This window comes from Suncus etruscus, chromosome 6 (genome assembly GCF_024139225.1).
Source record: "Suncus etruscus isolate mSunEtr1 chromosome 6, mSunEtr1.pri.cur, whole genome shotgun sequence".
NCBI lineage: Eukaryota > Metazoa > Chordata > Mammalia > Eulipotyphla > Soricidae > Suncus > Suncus etruscus.
In genome coordinates this window covers 31,937,037-31,957,751 of record NC_064853.1, presented here as the reverse complement: position 1 = coordinate 31,957,751, position 20,715 = coordinate 31,937,037, and the positions used below count along the sequence as shown (strand labels likewise).

Below are 20,715 nucleotides of genomic sequence, written 5' to 3'. Positions count from 1 at the left end.
GGCCCTGGTATTATTTTTTAAATCTTTTTAGTGTTTACAGATCCAAATATGACCATAGACTTAAATTTAACAACTTTTGCTAGATTGTACTTCAAGTAAGTTGCATCACATTGTTTTCAATAAAGTGGTATTTAGTAGTAAAAACAAAACCTTTTCTTACAACTTTTTTTTTTAACTTTATTTTTGGCCACATACTCAACAGTCCTCAGTGATCACTCCTGGTTCTATGCTCAGAGATCGCTCTTGGTCGTCCTGGGAACCATAATGGGATCCCAGCTAGGCAAGCCCTTTACCTCACTTTTACTATCTCTCTGGCCCTTATCAGTAGCTTTTATTTATTTTTGCGAAACCCAGCAATGTTTATAAATTATTTCTGGTAGTGCTTGGTGTGACCATATAGGGTGCCAAGGATCAAACCTGGTTTAGCCACATGAATGGCAAGCATACTATCCTTCAGCCCCTCTTATCAGTGTTTTTTTTTTTTTGGGGGGGGTCAGAGCTGACAGTGCTTAGGATTACTCCTGGCCCTGGGGGCCGTGAGATAGCACAGCAGCAGGTCGTTTGCCTTGCATGCTGCTGACCCCAGATGGACCTGGGTTCAATCTTTAGCATTCCATAGGGTCCCCTGAGCCTTCCAGGAGCGATTTCTGAGCACAGAGCCAGGAGTAACCCCTGAGTGCTACCGGGATGAAACCCAGGTTTGCTATCGCCCTACGTGCTGTGCTATCACACAAGTTCTATCTTATCAGTGGTATTTAAGGAAGAGAATGGAAAATTTGTGATGAGATCACTAACAATGATTTGAAGGTAGGGTTTGAAATTATGGTACTCTTTTTTTGGGGAGGGCCACACCTGGTGTTGACACTCAAGATTTACTCCTGGCTCTGTACTAAGAAGTCACCCCTGGCAGGCTCCGGGGACCATATGGGAAGCCGGGTTTCTTTTTTTTTTTTTGGTTTTTGGGCCACACCCGGCATTGCTCAGGGGTTACTCCTGGCTGTCTGCTCAGAATAGCTCCTGGCAGGCACGGGGGACCATATGGGACACCGGGATTTGAACCAGCCACCTTTGGTCCTGGATCGGCTGCTTGCAAGGCAAATGCCGTGTGCTATCTCTCCGGGCCCGGAAGCCGGGTTTCTAAACCAGTCAGTCCTGTGTTGGCCACCTGCAAGGCATACACCCTACCACTGTGCTATCTCCACCCAGAAATTGAGGAACTCTTATCCCAAGTAAAGTCATTTGAGGATTGGAAAGATAGCACAGAGGATAGGCTCTTGCCTTGCACATAGTTGAACTAGGCTTGATCCTTAGCTCTTTGGTCCTCTTTTCACTCTTAGAGTGATCACTGAAAGCTTTGCTGGGTGTGGCCTCCAAACAAAATAACAGAACTATTGCAGGGTTGGGGACATACCTAGCTTAAAAAAACTGGAATACATGCTTTGCACTTAGAGCCCTAGGTTGGTACTCAGACTTGGCTGTGTTTGGTGACCACCAGGACAGAGACTGCAGTGCTTGGGGTGGAATTGGGACAGGTAGCATTGGGAATTGAACTCAGGGTCTTGTACATGCTAGCTTGTGCTCTATCACTTCAGCTGTATCACTGATCTTTGAATCAGGATTCTTTAAATTTGCTTTATATCATTGTTTACATTTTTATTTATTTATAAATAATGACAAGTATATTTTCTAATTCTTGTGTTTGAAGGTAAGCAGCTGCTCCCCTTGTCCAGTAGTGTACAGAGCAGTGTGGGCCAGGTGATTTGGCAGTCTTCAGGAGAAGCCTCAAACCTGGTTCGAATGAGAAACCAGTCTCTTGGACAGTCTGCGCCTTCTCTCACTGCTGGCTTGGTAAGTGTTGGTAATGATGGTATGTTGCCTGAAAATCAATCCTTGATTGCCATTTACCATTGTCACATACTATTCTGTTTTTAATAACTGAGTTTCTTGGGAAAGAGCTTTTTTGTTTTTGTTTTTGGTTTTGGTTTTGGTTTTTGGGTCACACGGGCAGCACTCGGGTTCCTCCTGGCTCTACGCTCAGGCTCGGGGGAATCATATGGGATGCCAGGATTCAAACCACCATCCTTCTGCATGCAAGGCAAATGCCTTATCACTGTGCTATCTCTCCGGCCCTAAGTTTTTTAAATGATTGTAAGTGTTGCTTTTGTGTACATAGCTAAGTGGGAGACATTTATATATGATAATAGGAAACTGTTCGCCATGTAGTAGGCACATTGGATGAGAGAATATGTTTGTGTGTGTGTATCTGTATCATACTTAATAGTGTCTCCTAAAAGTCACTCCTGGTAGTGATGTGGGATTTGTGGGCATGCAGTACAAGCTGCTTCTTTTTTTTCCTCTTTTTGGCCATACTCTGCGATGCTCAGGGGTTACTTTGGATTTTTGCTCAGAAATCACTCCTGGCAGACTTGGGGGACCATATAGGATGCCAGGGATCAAACCCAGGCCTGTTGTGCATCGGTTGCATGAAAGTCAAATGCCTTATTGCTGTGCTATCACTCCTGCCCCAGTACAAGCTTCTTAACCCTGTACTATCTCTCTAGCCCAAGAATAAGTTGTTTCTTTGTCTGGGTTTTGTATGATAAACAGGAAGAAGACTAGACCAGGTAGTCTGCAGATGTTTTTCTGCCTTCTGACATTATGTACCTTTCAACCCTCAGTGGTTCTTTACTTCAAGCACTTATTGACTCTGCTGTTCTTGAGCTCTTAATCTTTATCCCCAGGAAAGCATGTTCTGCTGCCCTTTGAACTGTTTCTGCTTTCTGAATGCTTGCTTCCCAGAAAAAAATAATCCCAAACCCCAAAACAACAGATCCTAAAAAACCTGATATGTTGCAAAGGGAATTTCTTAGTTTAGGTGCTGAAGTTTAGGTAAGGGCCTAGGTTAACTTTAGGTTAAAGCCTAACCTAGGCCAATTGACACAATATCCCTGAATTATCTTATCAAAGAAAAAGGCCTTTTGAAATAGATATTCTAGATCTTATATAATTTGCTCATGTAAACCAAGTTGCTCTTTTAAGCCGACTAATTTAATGATATTTGTTATGTCATTGTAATGTGCAGCTTTTGTTTGTTTGGGGGCCACACTTAGTGACGCTTACTCCTGGCAGGCTTGGGGACCATATGAGGGATTGAACCTGGGTTGGCTCTGTGCAAGTTAGGCTCTATACCTTCTGTATTATTGCTTTGACTCTGCAACCTTTTCTTTTTACCATGATTACAGGCATGATTGTATCCTTTTTCTTTAAATCACTTACTTTTACTGGCTATCAAAAACAGAAAGGGGAGGGGCTGGAGTGATAGCAGCATAGTAACTAGGGTGTTTGACCAGAGTCAACCTGAGTCAGATCCTACTGATTTCTGAGCACAGAGCCAGATGTTATCTCTCAGCACCACTGTGGTGTGACTCAAAACCAAAATAAACAAACAAAAACAGAATGGAAGGAAGTATTTGAAAATCATTTATCTGGGTCTTGAGAGACAGTACAGGATATAAGGTGGCAGTCTTGCAAGCAGCTGACCAGGTTTGATTCCTGGCATCATTGATTAAATCTTACAGAATCCGGCTGGAGAGATAGCCTTTCATGCAGGAGGTCATCGGTTTGAATCCCAGTTCCCATATGGTCCCCCGTGCCTGCCAGGAGCAATTTCTGAGCCTGGAGCCAGGAATAACCCCTGAGCACTGCCGGGTGGGACCCAAAAACCACACACACACACACACACACACACACACACACACACACACACACACACACACACACACACACACACACACACAATCTTAACAGAATCATAAAACTCACACACACACACACACACACACACACACACACACACACACACACACACACACACACACACACACACAATCTTAACAGAATCCTAAAACTCCCTGAAAAGCCAATGTGTTTTTGAGAAAGAAGATAAAAGACACTGCATATTGCATGCCCTAACTTTATTTTATGTTACAAAACTCTCCTTTGGGGGGGGGGTTTGGGCCACACCCAGTGGCGCTCAGGGGTTACTCCTGGTTCTGTGCTCTGTAATCACACTTGGCAGGCTAGGGAGGGAGACCATATGGATGCTAGGGATCAAACCCGGATCAGCTGTATGCAAGGCAAACGTCCTTTCCTTGCTACTGCTCTGGCCCTACAAAATTCTTCTAATCAAAATACTATGATACTAGAATTAAAACAGGCTTTTACAACATTGGAATATAATTTATAGCCCAGAAGTAAAACCATAGATTTTTATGAAGTATTAATCAATGTGCAGAGGACATTGTTATAGAGGAAGAAAATCTTTTCAGGGGCTGGAGAGATAGCATGGAGGTAAGGCGTTTGCCTTTCAAGCAGAAGGTCATCAGTTCGAATCTCTGCATCCCATATGGTCCCCTGTGCCTGCCAGGAGCAATTTCTTTTTTTTTTTTTTTTTTTTTTGTTGTGGTTTTTGTGCTCAGAGGTTATTCCTGGCTCCACGCTCAGAAATTGCTCCTGGCTGGCACAGGGGACCATATGGGACGCTGGGATTTGAACCGATGACCTCCTGCATGAAAGGCAAACACCTTACCTCCATGCTATCTCTCCAGCCCCCAGGAGCAATTTCTGAGCATGGAGCCAGGAATAACCCCTGAGCACTGTCAGGTGTGACCCAAAAACCACAAAAAAAAAAAAAAAAAAAAGAAAAAGAAAATCTTTTTTAACAAATTGTGGGCTCGAGCGGTGGTGCAAGGGGTAGGGCGTTTGCCTTGCACGTGCTGACCTAGGATGGACTACGGTTTGATCCCCTGGTATCCCATATGGTCCCCCAAGCCAGGAGCGAATTCAGAGCATATAGCCAGGAGTAACCTCTGAGCATCACCGGTGTGCCCCCAAATTAAAACAAATTGTGAAAACATACAAATGAAATTGGATGGATTTCCTTTTTTTTGGGGGGGGGGCTTTTTTGGGCCACACCTGTCCATCCTAGGCTAATGTGTGCAAGGCAGATGTCTTACACCCTGTACCACCCGCTCCAGCTCCTGAAAATTGGATTTCTATCTCATACCGGGCATAAACTGTACTTGATTGAATATTTTTATGATACATTTTTTAAATTTGATTTTGGGCCACACTTGGTGGTGTTTGGGGTACTTGTGACTTTGCACTGAGGAATCATTCCTGGTACGCTCAGGGTGATATATAATAGGTACCAGGGATTGAACATGGGTCTGCCACCAAGTGTCCGATCCTCTATACTATTGCTCCACTTTCAGTTCAGATTATTTTATTTTATTTATTTATTTATTTTTTTTGGGTTTTGGGTCACACCCGGCAGTGCTCAGGGGTTACTCCTGGCTGTCTGCTCAGAAATAGCTCCTGGCAGGCACGGGGGACCATATGGGACACCGGGATTCGAACCAACCACTTTGGTCCTGGATCGGCTGCTTGCAAGGCAAACACCGCTGTGCTATCTCTCCGGGCCCAGTTCAGAGTATTTTAAAGAGCATTTTATTAGATCAGAATTTGAAATACTGGGGGCCTTGTCTTGTACTTAGCTAAACCCGATATCCCATATAGCCCGTTCCCCCAAACCCCAGCCTGCCAGGAGCAACTTTTGAGCATAGAGCCCCTGAGCATCTTCGGGTGTGGAACGAACACCAAAAAAAAAAAATTTTTTTTTTAAATACATCAAAGAGAACACAAATGGAACTTTTTAGGAAATTGACCTCAGGGGTGTTTTCAATGATTCAGCTCAATTGACAAAGAATACTGAAGCAAAAATAAACAAAGGGGACTATATCAAACTAAAATGTTTTTGCACTATGAACGAACTGGTGATTAAAATAAAGACTCCTGACTAAATGAGAAAAAAATATTTGCACACTTAGTAAGGTCAACAATAAATACGTAAGCAGTCATGGGATAGGAATGTGAGTACAGTAGGTAGGGTGTTTGCACATATGACTTACATGTGACTGACCTGGGTTTGATCCCTGACTCTTCATATGGTCTCCAAAGCCCACCAGGAGTGATAACTGAACCAGAGCCAGGTGTAAGCCTTGAGTAGCCAGATGTGGACTCCAAACAAAAACAAACAAATACAAGCAATCCAATAAAAAAAAAAATGAGGTTGATTAGGCAATTTGTCAACCATATATAAGGATGGACAGTAGACAAATGAAATAGAGGTGATTGGGGCTGGAGCGATGGCACAGCGGTAGACCATTTTTTGCCTTGCACACGGTTAACCCAGGATGGACCACAATTTGATCCCCGGTGTCCCATAGGTCTCCTAAGCCAGGAGTAATTTCTGAGCTCATAGCCCAAAAAATAAAGAAAAAAAAATGAGGCTCATTATCAGTTAATAACAGGGAAAAAATGATAGTGAACTACTTTCACCTCAAACCAGTGAGAATGTCGACCAACAAAACTGGAAACCACTGTTTGGTTTTTTGTTTTTGTTTTTCGGGCCACACCCGTTAGATGCTTAGGGGTTACTCCTGGCTAAGCGCTCAGAAATTGCCCCTGGCTTGGGGGAACCATATGGGACGCCGGGGGATCGAACCGTGGTCCTTTCCTTGGCTAGCGCTTGTAAGGCAGACACCTTACCTCTAGTGCCACCTCGCAGGCCCCGGAAACCACTGTTGATATAGATGCTGTGAAAAAGGAATTCTTGGAGCCGGAGAGATAGCAGGAGAGATAGCACAGCGATAAGGTGTTTGTCTTGCATGCAGCCGATCCAAAACAGACAGTGGTTTGAATCCTGGCATCCCATATGGTCCCCGTGCCCACCAGGAGCAATTTCTGAGCACAGAGCCAGGAGTAACCCTGAGCACTGCTGGGTGTGACCCAAAAACAAACAAACTCAAAAATTCTCAATTACAGTTGTTTATAAATGGGTTAAGCTGCTATGAAAATGAGAACTTTTAATTATTTGTTTTATTTGGGGGGTTACACCTGGTTCTGCTTAGGGTTTACCCCTGACTCTGTGCTTAGGGACTATATTTGACAAGTTCTGAGGACCAAAAGGGGGTGCTGGGGATTCAACCCAGGTCTTACCCACGTTTCTATCACGTCAACCCCAAAAGAGTACTCTATTTTTTTGTTTTTTTTGTTTTTTGTTTTCGGGCCACACCCGGCGATGCTCAGGGGTTACTCCTGGCTGTCTGCTCAGAAATAGCTCCTGGCAGGCACGGGGGACCATATGGGACACTGGGATTCGAACCAATCACCTTTGGTCCTGGATCAGCTGCTTGCAAGGCAAATGCCGCTGTGCTATCTCTCCGGGCCCCAAAAGAGTACTCTTATAAAAAATTTAGAATCGGGAGCCAGAGATATTGTATAGTGTGCAGTGTGTTTGTTTTGCATATGGCTGACTTGAGCTCAGTTCCTCAATTCCTGACACCAAGACTGCCCAGAGTGATTCCTGAGTACAGAGCCAGTAATTAACCCTGAGTATAGCCATGTGTAGTCCCAAAACAAAAGAAATAAAATTACCATTTCTATGTAACTCAGTAGTTTCACTCCTTGACACAAGGACACACAAAAAAAATTAACTCATTAACATTAACATATCAAGGGCACAAAAAATATTAAGTCAGAGAGAAATAGGCACACCTTTTTTTATTGCTATGCTAAGTACAATAGCCAAGATGTGGAAATAGCTCAAATGCTCTATCAACAGATGAATGGAAAAAGGAGTTGTGGGCCCGGAGAGATAGCACAGTGGCGTTTGCCTTGCAAGCAGCCGATCCAGGACCAAAGGTGGTTGGTTCAAATCCCGGTGTCCCGTATGGTCCCCCGTGCCTGCCAGGAGCTATTTCTGAGCAGACAGCCAGGAGTAACCCCTGAGCACTGCCGGGTGTGGCCAAAAAAACAAAAAAAAAAAAAAAAAAAAAAAAAAAAAAGAAAAAGGAGTTGTGGTAGGGACCAGAGTGATCGTTCAGCAGGTGGCCTTGAATCAGCTGACCTGGTTTTGATTCCTGGCATCCCATTTGGTCCTTAAGCATCCTCAGGAGTCATCACTGAGCAGAGCCAGAACTTCCTGAGCACTGCTGGATATCACCTCAAAACAAAACGAGATAAACACTTGCTTTTTATACAGTGTGGATGGAGTTTGGGGGTTCTCATGTTTATCAAAGTAAGTATTCAAGACAACTGATACTGAAAGATCTCAGTTTTTTTTGTTGGATCACACCCAGTAGCACCCAGGGTGCTCTGTGTTAAGAAATCACTCCTCGGGGCCGGAGAGATAGCATGGAGGTAAGGCGTTTGCCTTTCATGCAGAAGGTCATCAGCTCGAATCCGGGCGTCCCATATGGTCCCCCATGCCTGCCAGGAGCAATTTCTGAGCATGGAGCCAGGAGTAACCCCTGAGCACTGCTGGGTGTGACCCAAAAACCACACACACACACACACACACACACACACACACACACACACACGAAATCACTCCTTGTTGCATTAAATAATTAACGATGGTGGTGGATGGTGAAGGATAGATGGAGGGATTTTTCTCTGCCATCCCAGGCCACGTGGCTCCGAAATCCCCATTCAGTTGGCAGGTCCCAAGTTAGGTGAACAGCGGAATCAGACTCATCCAGAGACAGGCATCAGGAAGCATCAACTTTATTCATGCCCTATCCACCACATGTGTGGCCTATATCATAACCTTTTAAGCATTCATCCATTCTTAGCTAGCCCTGCATCTTAACTCCTTTCAGCCATCTTCCCTTTGACCTTCATGCTGGCAAAAGACCAAAAGCCCCCTAATCCCCTGGGTCATAGGCCTTATCTACCTTTTCCAAGACCCCTCCCAGGAAATGGGTGGGGTCTTGCAGGTAAGGTCAAGTTACCTAGGAAGAATGGAGGTATGAGGCTTCAACTCCTCGAAGGCTTGGGGGACTCTATGGGATGCTGGGGGTAGAATCTGGGTGAGCTATGTGCACGGCAAACACCCTAGCCACACTGTATCACTCTGGCCCCTACAAAACTTTTTTTTTTTGGGGGGGGGTTTTGGGTCACACCCGGCAGCACGCAGGGGCTACTCCTGGCTTTACATTCAGAAATCGTTCCTGGCAGGCTTGGGGGACCATATGGGATGCCGGGATTCGAACCACTGTCCTTCTGCATGCAAGGCAAACACTCTACCTCCATGCTATCTCTCTGCCCCCCCCAAACTTCTTTTTTTTTTTTTTTGGGTCACACCCGGTGGTGCTCAGGGGTTACTCCTGGCTGTCTGCTCAGAAATAGCTCCTGGCAGGCACGGGGGACCATATGGGACACCGGGATTCGAACCAACCACCTTTGGTCCTGGATCGGCTGCTTGCAAGGCAAACACCGCTTTGCTATCTCTCCGGCCCCCCCCCCAAACTTTTAATGGGAAAAGAAAAAATATATTTCTTTAAAGTATATAGATGATTAAAAAGCACATGTAAAGATGCTCAGTATCATTGGATAATATATATCTAAACTACAGTGAAATGCCCCACCTCTTATTTACCAGTATAACATAATTAAAATACTTTCAAAAAACTGAAATTCGGTTTACTCTTCAAGCATCTGTTCTGCCTTGAAAAAGTATTTTGCTTGTTTGTGTCTGTTTCTTTGCTTATTTTCAATCTGGAAAAGCCTGTGTTCTTTCTTTAACACATTTCCCCTTTTTTTGCTCACATCTAAGTAAGTTTCATTCAATAAAGTCTACCTTGTGTCACTATTATGCTTCCTCCTGAAATACTTTTCTGTGCGGGAAAGGTAAGGAAGTCAAGTGGATCTTTGCTTACATTAAGACTGACTTTTCTTTTCTGCAAGGAGCAATTTCTCACTCCACTTTGAATCCACAGTTCTCCAACAAATTGGGTGGCAGGAATTATTTTCCACACCATACAAAACAAGTGTACTCTAGGCCCATCTTGACAGCTGTCTCATGGAGTTTGGGGTACATGAGCATACTTGTAATGGGTAGGTGCTTGTGGCAGACTACAAGTCTTAATCCAAGGCAGCATTTCCCTGAGTGCTGGTGGCTGAAGTGGCTTGAGCAAAAGGTGGAAACTCTCTCTCTCTCTCTCTCTCTCTCTCTCTCTCTCTCTCTCTCTCTCTCTCTCTCTCTCTCTCTCTCTCTCTCTCTCTCTCTCTCTCTCTCTCTCTCATGGCTTGAGCAAAAGGTGGAAAAACTCTCTCGCTCGCTTTCTCTTGCTCTCTCGCTCTCTCTTGCTGAAGTGGCTTGAGCAAAAGGTAGAAACTCTTTTTTGTTTTTGGGTCATACCCAGCAGCGCTCATGGGTTACTCCTGGCTCTGCCCAGAAGTCGCTCCTTGCAGGCATGGGGGACTATATGGGACGCAGGGATTTGAACCAATGTCTATCCTGGTTCAGCTGCGTGCAATGCAAACGCCCTAACACTTGCTATCCCTCAGTCACATATATACTTCCTTGCACCTCCCTGCATCCCACTTTACTTAGCCACTGACAACACTGGAGAAATTCATGGATTGGAATGAGCAGTGGTGCACACATTTCCCTTAAGATAGGAGATTCTGATCTGACTCTGTGATGTGGAAAATAACATTTTTGTAGGTGGGGCTGGAACATAGCACAGTGGTTAGGGTGTTTACTTTGCATACGGCCTACCCAGATTCCTAAAATGTACCCTTAGCCTGCCAGAAGTGATTTTTGAGCGCAGAGCCAGGAGTAACCCCTGAGGATCGATCTCGGGGTGTGGCCCCCAACAAACAAAAAACCCAAAACCCAATTTTTTGTGGGTGAGAGTATACCTAGCAGTACTAAGGGATTAATTAAAGCTCTTTGCTTTGGGGTTGCTTCTGGTGGGTTTTGAGGACCAAAGGGATGTCAGGGATTGAACCTAGGTCAGCCACATTGCTAGGCAAATGCCCTCCATGTTGTCTTTGAACCCAAAACTTGTATTTACTTTCTCAAAAGCTGTTTTTTTTGTTTTTGTTTTTGGGCCATAACCAGTGACACTCATGGGTTCCTCCTGGCTCTGAGCTCAGAAATCGCTCCTGGCTTGGGGGTTCATATGGGACGCGGGGGCATCGAACCGCAATTTGTTCTAGGTTAATGTGGGCAAGGCAGATGCCTTAACATTTGCACCACTGCTCTGGCCCCTCAAAAGATATTTTGATGGAAGGTTTAGGTGGGGCTAGTACCAGATGGATCTATCGATAGATATCTATCTTTTTTTTTTTATTTTTCATTTTGGGTGGAGGTGTCACACCCGGTGGTGCTCATGAGTTACTCCTGGCTCTGCACTCAGGAATCACTCCTGGTGGTCTTAAGGAGATCTTATGGAATGCTAGAATTGAATCGGGGTCCATTGCATGCAAGACTGGAGCCTAACTGCTGTACTCTCTCTCCAGCTCATTAATGGTGTATCTTTTTTTTTCTTTATTCTTTTTCTTTTTTTTCTTTTTAGTTTTTGGGCCACACCCGGTTGTCTGCTCAGAAATAGCTCCTGGCAGGCACGGGGGACCATATGGGACACCGGGATTCGAACCAACCATGTTTGGTCCTGGATCGGCTGCTTGCAAGGCAAACGCTGCTGTGCTATCTCTCCAGGCCCGTATCTTTTTTTCTTATATCACATCTGGCAGTGCTCAGTGGTTGCTTCTGACTTTGCATTCAGAAATTACTCATGGCAGGCTTGAGATCATATGGGATGCCAGGGTATTGAACTTGGATCTGCCTTGTGCAAGGCAATGGCTTCTAATGGTGTCTCTTGTTATAATGAAAGTATCTTGGAAAATATCTAATGGGATTGGGACCTAGGGAAATCTTTAGGTCGTGTAGCACTTAATACCCAGTCCCCCTCACCCTGACCCTCCCAACCCCGATTTTCAGGATAGGGAGATGGACTGGAAGTTTTGGAAGTTGGGCCCAGTTAATTACTACTGATGATCAGTTTTACCTATAAGTAGACTTTGATGTAAACTTAGAAGGAAGGCCTTAGAGATCTGCTGGGTTGGTGAATTCTTTTTTTTTTTTTTTTTTTTTTTTTGTTTTTGGGCCACAACTGTTTGACGCTCAGGGGTTAATCCTGGCTCTGTGCTCAGAAATTGCCCCTGGCTTGAGGGGACCATATGGGATGCCAGGGGATCGAACCGTGGTCCGTCCTATGCTAGCGCTTGCAAGGCAGACACCTTACCTCTAGCGCCATCTTCCCGGCCCCAGGTTGGTGAATTCTTCTTGGTAAATTGATGCATCTGGAGAGGGCAGAAAGCTCTGTGACCATCTATGTACTTTATATTTCTTTTATCTGGCTGTACCCGATTTATGTAATTTGTAATACATTAGTGATCTATTGAGTTATTGGCTATCCTGAATTGTATGAATGTTTCATTAAGTTAACAGAACCTTTGTATCTAGCCACTAGGCTAGAAGCATCCTAACAGTCTCGGCTGCATCTGGCATCGAAATCTAAGGAGAGTGGGTCATGGGAATCTCTCATTTCTATCTAATTGATTAGACGCACTAGTAATAGGCTGTTTTTTTTTTTATTTATTTTTTGCCTTTTGGGCCACACCCTGTGACGCTCAGGGCTTATTCCTAGCTATACACTCAAAAATCGCTCCTGGCTTGGGGGCCATATGGGATGCCTGGGGATCGAACCACGGTTCATCCTAGGTTAGTGTGCGCAAGGCAAATGCCCTTCTGCTAGCACCACCACTCCTGCTCCTGCCCCTTATGTTATTTATTTATTTATTTATTTATTTTTTTTTGGTTTTTGGGCCACACCCGTTTGACGCTCAGGGGTTACTCCTGGCTATGTGCTCAGAAATCGCCCCTGGCTTGGGGGGACCATATGGGATGCCAGGGGATCGAACCGTGGTCCGTCCTATGCTAGCGCTTGCAAGGCAGACACCTTACCTCTAGCGCCATCTTCCCGGCCCCTATTTATTTATTTTTTGTATTTTTAGCCTCACCCTAAAATATTCATCAGCTAATCATGGTACTCAGTAGATCACTTTAGAGAACGCCCAAGGGACTTTGCAGCATTAGGAGCAAGCTGGAAGGGTTTCCTACTTTCATAGCATCTTTCTCAGTTCATTGAGCCATCTCTCTCACTTGTACCCAAAAGAGGAAAAAAGTTAAAAATGTAGTAAAAATGAAAAAAAAATCCATTTATAGGGGTTGGAGAGATAGTACAGGGATTATGGTACTTGCCTTGCATGTAGCTGACCTGGGTTTGACCCCCAGCACCCTGTCTGGACTCCTGAGCACTGCCAGGAGTGATGCCTAGGCACAGGTGGATGTGACCCCTCAAATCAAAAATAAAAGCCCTGGGGCTGGAGTGATAGTACAGTGGTAGGATGTTTGCATGGCTTGCGACCAACTCGGGACAGACCTGGGTTTGATCCCTGGCATCCTATATGGTCCCCTTAGCGTGCCAGGAGCGATTTCTGAGTGCAGACCCAGGAGTAACCCCTGATATACTGCTGGGCATGGCACAAAAACTAAAAAAGAGAAAAATAAATTAAAATAAAAATTTAGGGGCTGGAGAGATAGCATGGAGGTAGGGCATTTGCCTTGCCTGCAGGTTGGTGGTTCGAATCCCGGCACCCCATATGGTCCCACAAGCCTGCAGGAGCGATTTCTGAGCTTAGAGCCATGAGTTACGCCGGGTGTGACCCAAAAACTAAAAAGAAAAAGAATAAAATAAAAATTTAGCTTTGAGCTCTTAGAACTACAGGTTGGATGGGCCAGAGTGGTAGCACAGCAATAGAGCGTTTGCCTGGCACGTGATCAATCCAGAACTGACCTAGGTTCGATTCTGGACACCCCAGACCGTCTCCCGTTCGATTCCCGGCATCCCATATAGTCCCCTGAGCCTGCCAGGATTGATTTCTGAGTGCAGAGCCAGGAATAACTCCTAAGCACAATGGATGTGGCCCCAACACCCGCCCTCGCAAAAATAAGAACTGCAGGTACTTACTTACTTACTTACATTTTACTTTACTTTACTTTACTTTACTTTACTTTACTTTACTTTACTTTACTTTACTTTACTTTACTTTACTTTACTTTACTTTACTTTACTTTACTTTACTTTACTTTACTTTACTTTACTTTACTTTACTTTACTTTACTTTACTTACACACACATATACACTTTGGAGCCACATGTGGTGGCGGTGCTCAGCTTACTCCTGTCGGGGTACTATATGGGATGCCAGGAATCGAATCGGAGTTGGTCTGGGGTTGGCCGAGTGTAAGGCAAACGTCCTGCTGCTGTGCTATCTCTTTGGCCCCTAAACAGACTTTTCACCAAAGAAGATGTGGCACATGGGGAAAAAAATGCTCAGTATCATAATCAGGGAGATGCAAATAAAAAACTATCGAATACGGGGCCAGAGCGGTGTCACTAGCAGGTGCTAGTGTCTAGGACTAGACTGTGGTTTGATCCCCCGGCCTTCTATATGGAAACTCGGGGGGATCCAACTGCAGTTCGTTCTAGGCTAGGGCATGCAAGGCAGGCCTTATGCCCTGCGCCACTGCTTTGGCCCAAAAGTGAAATTTTTTTTTGGCTTTTTGGGCCACACCCCTTTGATGTTACTACTGACTAAGTGCTCAGAAATCGCCTTGGCTTGGGGGGCACCATATGGGATGTGGGGGGGTATCCAACCTCGGTCTGTCCTAGGCTAGTGCTTGCAAGGCAGACACCTTACCTCTAGCGCCACCTCTCCTGCACCAGAAGTGAAAATTTTTTTCTTTTGAGGCCACACCTGGCGGTGTTCAGGGGTTACTCCTGGCTATCTGCTCAGAAAAAGGCAAACGCCGCTGTGCAACCTCTCTGGCTCCACCAGAAGTGAACATTTTTTTTTGTTTTGTTTTTTTTTGGGCCACACCCGGTTATGTTCAGGGGTTACTCCTGGCTATGCACTCAGAAGTTGCTCCTGGCTTGAGGGACCATATGGGACGCTGGGGGATTGAATCTCGGTCCGTCCTAGGCTAGTGCTGGCAAGGCAGACACCTGACCTTTAGCGCCACTGTGCCAGCCCCAGAAGTGAATTCTTTTTTTATTTTATTTTTATTTTAGAAGTGAATTCTTAAAGGGAATACTTTCCTTTAAGAAGTGTTGAAAATTTTTGTTTTGATAATGTACAATTTATCTTTTTCCTTTTTCCTTTAAAATTTTTTTTATATATTTTTTTGGGGGGTCACACCTGGCTTCCTCCTACCTCTCTGCTCAGAATTCGCTCCTGGCAGGCTCGGGGTGGGGGTACGGGACCATATGGGATGCTAGGATTCGAACCACCATCCTTCTGCATTCAAGGCAAACACCCTACCACTGTGCTAGCTGTCCAGCCCCTTTTTTCCTTTGTATTTCAACTTGAATTAGGGAGTTTTTTTGTTTTTGGGCCACAACTGGTGTCGCTCAGGATTACTCCTGACTCTGCACTCTGAAATCACTCCTGGCCGGCTCAGGGGATTATATGGGGTGCTGGAGATCGAACCAGGTCTGCCATGTGCAAGGCAAGTGCCCTACATGCTATGCCATCGCTTCAGCCTCTAAAATTTACTTTGTAAACAAAAACTATAGACATGCTTTTAAAAGATTTTCTATTGTTTTCATAATGTAGAACTCTTTCTTAGAGTCTATAACAGCATAGTTTTTTTCAGTTTTATTTAACTTTTCCCCACATTTGACCTACTTAATTTTCAGCTCCAGTTGAAATGAATTACCCAAACTGAGGGATTCAGATTGCTTCTGGCAAAGGCAGTTAATGGACTGTCTTTCAGAAGGGATACTTAACTAAAACAAAAGGAGATCTTTCAGATGATTTGCCTCTTGGGACAATGTAAAGTGTATTTATAAGAAACAGTTAACTAGAAATGTAAAAGTCAAGGAAGTTCAGGCTTGGTTAATTAAGTAAACCTACTTTGAAATAATTACAGACTCCTTGCGCAGTTGTAAGAATTGAAAGTAGTATCACATGAATATTTTACGCAGCTTTCACAGAGGTGACATTTTAATATAACTAGTTAACAACAAAGCCAGGGAAATGACGTTAGTACAGTATTGTTGCCTAGATTGCAGGCCTTTCTTGTGTTTTGCATGCCTCTAGGAGTGTCATTACAAAGCCTTGTGTTACACAGTGTGTCCCAACCTAAGTACTGGCTCTGCTCTCAGGAATTACTGCTGGTGGTGCTAGAGCAGTGATGGCTAACCTTTTTGAGCCTGAGTGCCCAAACTGCCACACAAAACCAAAGAATTTCCTCAAAGTGCCAGCATGTCCTCCCAATGGCCAGTCCGGCCCTGTTGCCAGGTGAGCTGCAAAGCAGACACTGGTACACTCGCCTCCTGCCACGCCTCATATCTTTTTTTTTTTTTTTTGGATTCATGCCGTATACCTTAACTGTGGACCTTCCCTTGTGCCAGCTGCAAGGCCTTTGCGTATCATAGGTTCGCCATCGCTGTGCCAGGGGGATCATGTGGGATGCTGAGGATTGGACCTAGGTCTGCTGTATGCAAGGCAAGCTGCCCACTGCTCTGGCCCTCAATTGGCTCCTTCCTTCCTTCCTTCCTTCCTTCCTTCCTTCCTTCCTTCCTTCCTTCCTTCCTTCCTTCCTTCCTTCCTTCCTTCCTTCCTTCCTTCCTTCCTTCCTTCCTTCCTTCCTCCCTCCCTCTCTTCCTTCCTTCCTCCCTCTCTTCCTTCCTTCCTCCCTCCCTCCCTCCCTTCCTTTCTTCCTTCCTTCCTTCCTCCCTCCCTCCCTCCTTCCCTTCTTCCTTTCACCCTCTCTCCCTCCCTTCCTCCTACCCACCCATCCTCTCTCCCTCCCTCCCTCCCTCCCTCCTTTCCTCCCTCCCTCCCACCCTTCCTCCCTTTGTAGTCCATCCTGGGTCAGCCACTTGCAAGGCAAATGCCCTACTGCTGTGCCATCACTCCGGTCCATGATCTTTTTGTTGTTTTGTGAGCACAGGCCACACTCAGCTTTGCTCAGGGGTTACTCCTGGCGTGCACTCAGAAATTGCTCCTGACAGGCTCGAGGGACCATATGGTATGCTGGGAATAGAACCTGGGTTGGCCACATGTAAGGCAAATTCCCTACTATCTGTGCTATTGCTCTGGCCCCCATTAGCTTTTTTTTTTTTTTTTTTTTTTTTTGCAACCTCCAAAAATGACAGTCTTAGCCATAAAAGAAAAAAAGTTGGGGACAAGATCCCCAGCATCCAAGATGGTCCCCCAAACTTCTTCTTTCTTTTTCTTTCTTTCTTTCTTTCTTTCTTTCCTTTCTTTCTTTCTACTTTCTTTCTTTCTTTCTTCTTTCTTTCTTTCTTTTTCTTACTTTCTTTCTTTCTTTCTTTCTTTCTTTCTTTCTTTCTTTTTTCTTTCTTTCTGTCTTCTTTCTTTCTTTTTTTCTTTCTTTCTGTCTTCTTTCTCTTCTCTCTTTCTCTCTCTTCTTTCTCTTTCTTTCTTTCTTTCTTCTTTCTTTCTTTCTTTCTTTCTCTTTCTTTCTTTCTTTCTTCTTTCTTTCTTTCTTCTTTCTTTCTTTCTCTTTTCTTTCTTTCTCCTTCTCCTTCTTTCTTCTTCTTCTTTCTTTCTCTTTCTTTCTTTCTTTCTCTTTTCTTTCTTTTCTTTCTTTTCTTTCTTTCTTTTCTTTTCTTTCTTTCTTTCTTTCTGTCTCTCTCTCTTTTTTTTTTTTTTTTGGGCCACACCCACTGATGCTCAGGGGTTACTCCTGGCTATGTACTCAGAAATCACTCCTGGTTTAGGGGACCAAATGGGACACCAGGGAATCAAACTATGGTTCATCCTAGGTCAGAGCATGCAAGGCAAATACCCTACTACTGTGTCACCGCTCCGGTTCCCCATTAGCTTATTTTTATTAAAGATTATGTTTTTGATAGTCTATAAAATATGGATTGGCATGCACTGGTAATTCTTCCACTTTTTCTTGGGTAATCTGTTGTGTGGTTGTATCACCATTTGTTTATTCACTAACCTGTTGATAGATTTTTTTTTCACATTTTATTTTTTTGTTTTTGGGCGACACTTGGCAGTGCTCAAGGGTTACTCCTGACTTTACATTCCGAAATTACTCTTGGTAAGTTTGGGTGACCGGGGCCAGAGAGATAGCACAGCGGCGTTTGCCTTGCAATCAGCTGATCCAGGACCTAAGGTGGTTGGTTCGAATCCCGGCGTCCCATATGGTTCCCCGTGCCTGCCAGGAGCTATTTCTGAGCAGATAGCCAGGAGTAACCCCTGAGCACCACTGGGTGTAGCCCAAAAACCAAAAAAACCAAAAGTTTGGGGAACCATATTGGATGCTGGGGATCTTGTCCCCAACTTTTTTTTTCTTTTATGGCTAAGACTGTCTTTTTTGGGGGTTGCACACCTGGCAGCACTAAGGGGTTACCCCTGGCTCTGTGCTCAGAAATCACTCATGGCAGGCTCAGGAGACCATGGGATGCTAGAAATCAAACCCAGGTTCGTCCTGGGTTGGCCACGTGCCTGGTAAATGACCTACCACTGTGCTATCTCTCCGGCTATATCTCTATCTTATGAAAGAACCATTTCCTATCTTTTGGTCCTCTTACCTACTGTACCAGTGTACCTACCTATGGGGGTAGGTTTCCTGAGGCTGCTGCCTGCAACCTGCGGTTCACAGTATTCACTGTGCTTCATGTTCATGCTAACCCTGGAATGGACAAACTGGGACAGCCTAAGGGGCTTCCCATAAGAAACAGATGGAGTCAAACTCATGTGAGAATAATGAGTATATTTGAGTATTGGATGCTATACTATACTTTTAGATAGGTAGAGTGGTGGACTACTCCAGGAGAGGATTTGCTCTATAAATGGAGGATAAATTTAGGTTATTTTATTTTAATTTATGTATGCTCATGCCATGGATCAAAACCACAGGCCTGTACATGTAAAGTATGTACTTTAAGGACAAGAAAAATAATTCAATGGCTGAGTATGTATTTGTAAATATTAAGACAAGTAACTTATTTTAAATAAGTTTGATTAATCTTGACAAATCCAAATTTCAGTCCTTACCTCACCTATTTTTCTTTATTGCATTTGTTATATTCTCAGATACTGTACATTTTTATATTGTGTGTGAGACAAACCCATCCATGTGCAGTGTTTGCTAAGGGATCATACAATGTCAGGGACTGACCAAGGACTGTTGCATACAAAGCATGTGTCCAGACCTTGATCTATTTCCTTGGCCCTATATTCATGTTTTTTTCATGATCTTCAAAACTCACTTGCTGTATGGGGCCAGAGCGGTGGCTCAAGGGGTAAACAAACAAAAATAATTATATCTCTAGAATTCATATGATTTTTTTTCTGGCCACACCCATTTGATGCTCAGGGGTTACTCCTGGCTAAGTGCTCAGAAATTGCCCCTGGCTTGGGGGGACCATATGGGACACCGGAGGATTGAACTGAGGAAAAGTTAGGCAGAACTCTCCATGCATTGAAGATAAAGGCATTTTCATGGTCATAAAACACCATTGACCAAGCAAGTGGAAGCAAAGTAAATTAAGAAGCTTCTGGGGCCGGGCGGTGGCGCTGGAGGTAAGGTGCTTGCCTTGCCTGCGCTAGCCTAGGACGGACCGCGGTTCGATCCCCCGGCGTCCCATATGGTCCCCCAAGAAGCCAGGAGCAACTTCTGAGCGCATAGCTAGGAGTAACCCCACAGGGTGTGGCCCAAAAACAAAACAAAACAAAACAAAACAAAAAATAAGAAGCTTCTGCATCTCAAAGGAAATGATGACCAGGATACAAAGACAGCCCAAGATTTGGGAGAAATCATTTACCAGTCATCTGATCTGTGTTCAGGAATCACTGCTGGTAGTGCTTGGGGGAATATTTGCCGTTCTAGGGATTGAACCCAGGTCATCTGCATTCAAGGCAAGTGTCCTACTCACTGTACTATCTAGCCCTTTAAGAACCTTTTTTTCCCTGTTTTTTTTTTTTTTTTTTTTTTTGGGGGTGGGAGTGGGGGGAATCACACTCAGCAGCTCAGGGGTTATTCCTGGCTCTATGCTCAGAAATTGCTCCTAGCAGACTCGGGGGACCATATGGGATGCTGCGATTCAAACCTTCTGCATGCAAGGCAAATGCCATACCTCCATGATATCCCTCTGAACCCTTAAGAACCTTTTTTTTTTTGGGCCACACCTGGCGAGGCTCAGGGGTTACTCCTGGCTGTCTGCTCAGAAATAGCTCCTGGCAGGCACGGGGGACCATATGGGACACCAGGATTCGAACCAACCACCTTTGGTCCTGGATCGGCTGCTTGCAAGGCAAATGCCGCTGTGCTATCTCTCCAGGTCCCCTTAAGAACCTCTTTTAATGCTTCTTGCAAAACTCTTCACAAGGTTATGAATTCTGTAAGCTGTTGACTGTTCATGAAGTTCTGTATTCCTTCAAATCTGAAAAATAATTAAGCTGGAGAATGTATTGGTGAGATGTTAATTTTATTGATTAAAAAAAACTTCATACTCTCCTGACTCAGAGTCTTTTTTTTTTGGTTTTTGGGTCACACCCGGCCGATGCTCAGGAGTTAATCCTGGCTGTCTGCTCAGAAATAGCTCCTGGCAGGCACAGGGGACCATATGGGACACCGGGATTCGAACCAACCACCTTAGGTCCTGGATCGGCTGCTTGCAAGGCAAACACCGCTGTGCTATCTCTCCGGGCCCAAAATTTATATTCAACTTTAAAGATTCTTTTCAAATT

The 20,715-nt window shown here is 44.6% G+C and overlaps 1 protein-coding gene across 2 annotated transcripts in view; it reads left to right on the top strand.

The window, feature by feature from the left end:
* MAST2 (microtubule associated serine/threonine kinase 2) overlaps nt 1–20,715 on the top strand; it is a 163,713-nt gene that overhangs the window by 41,967 nt on the left and 101,031 nt on the right. For both annotated transcript variants that reach the window (XM_049774613.1, XM_049774612.1), the window contains exon 3: nt 1,706–1,848. In XM_049774613.1, the coding sequence (XP_049630570.1) occupies nt 1,706–1,848 (143 nt within the window). The remainder of the gene's footprint in view (nt 1–1,705; nt 1,849–20,715) is intronic.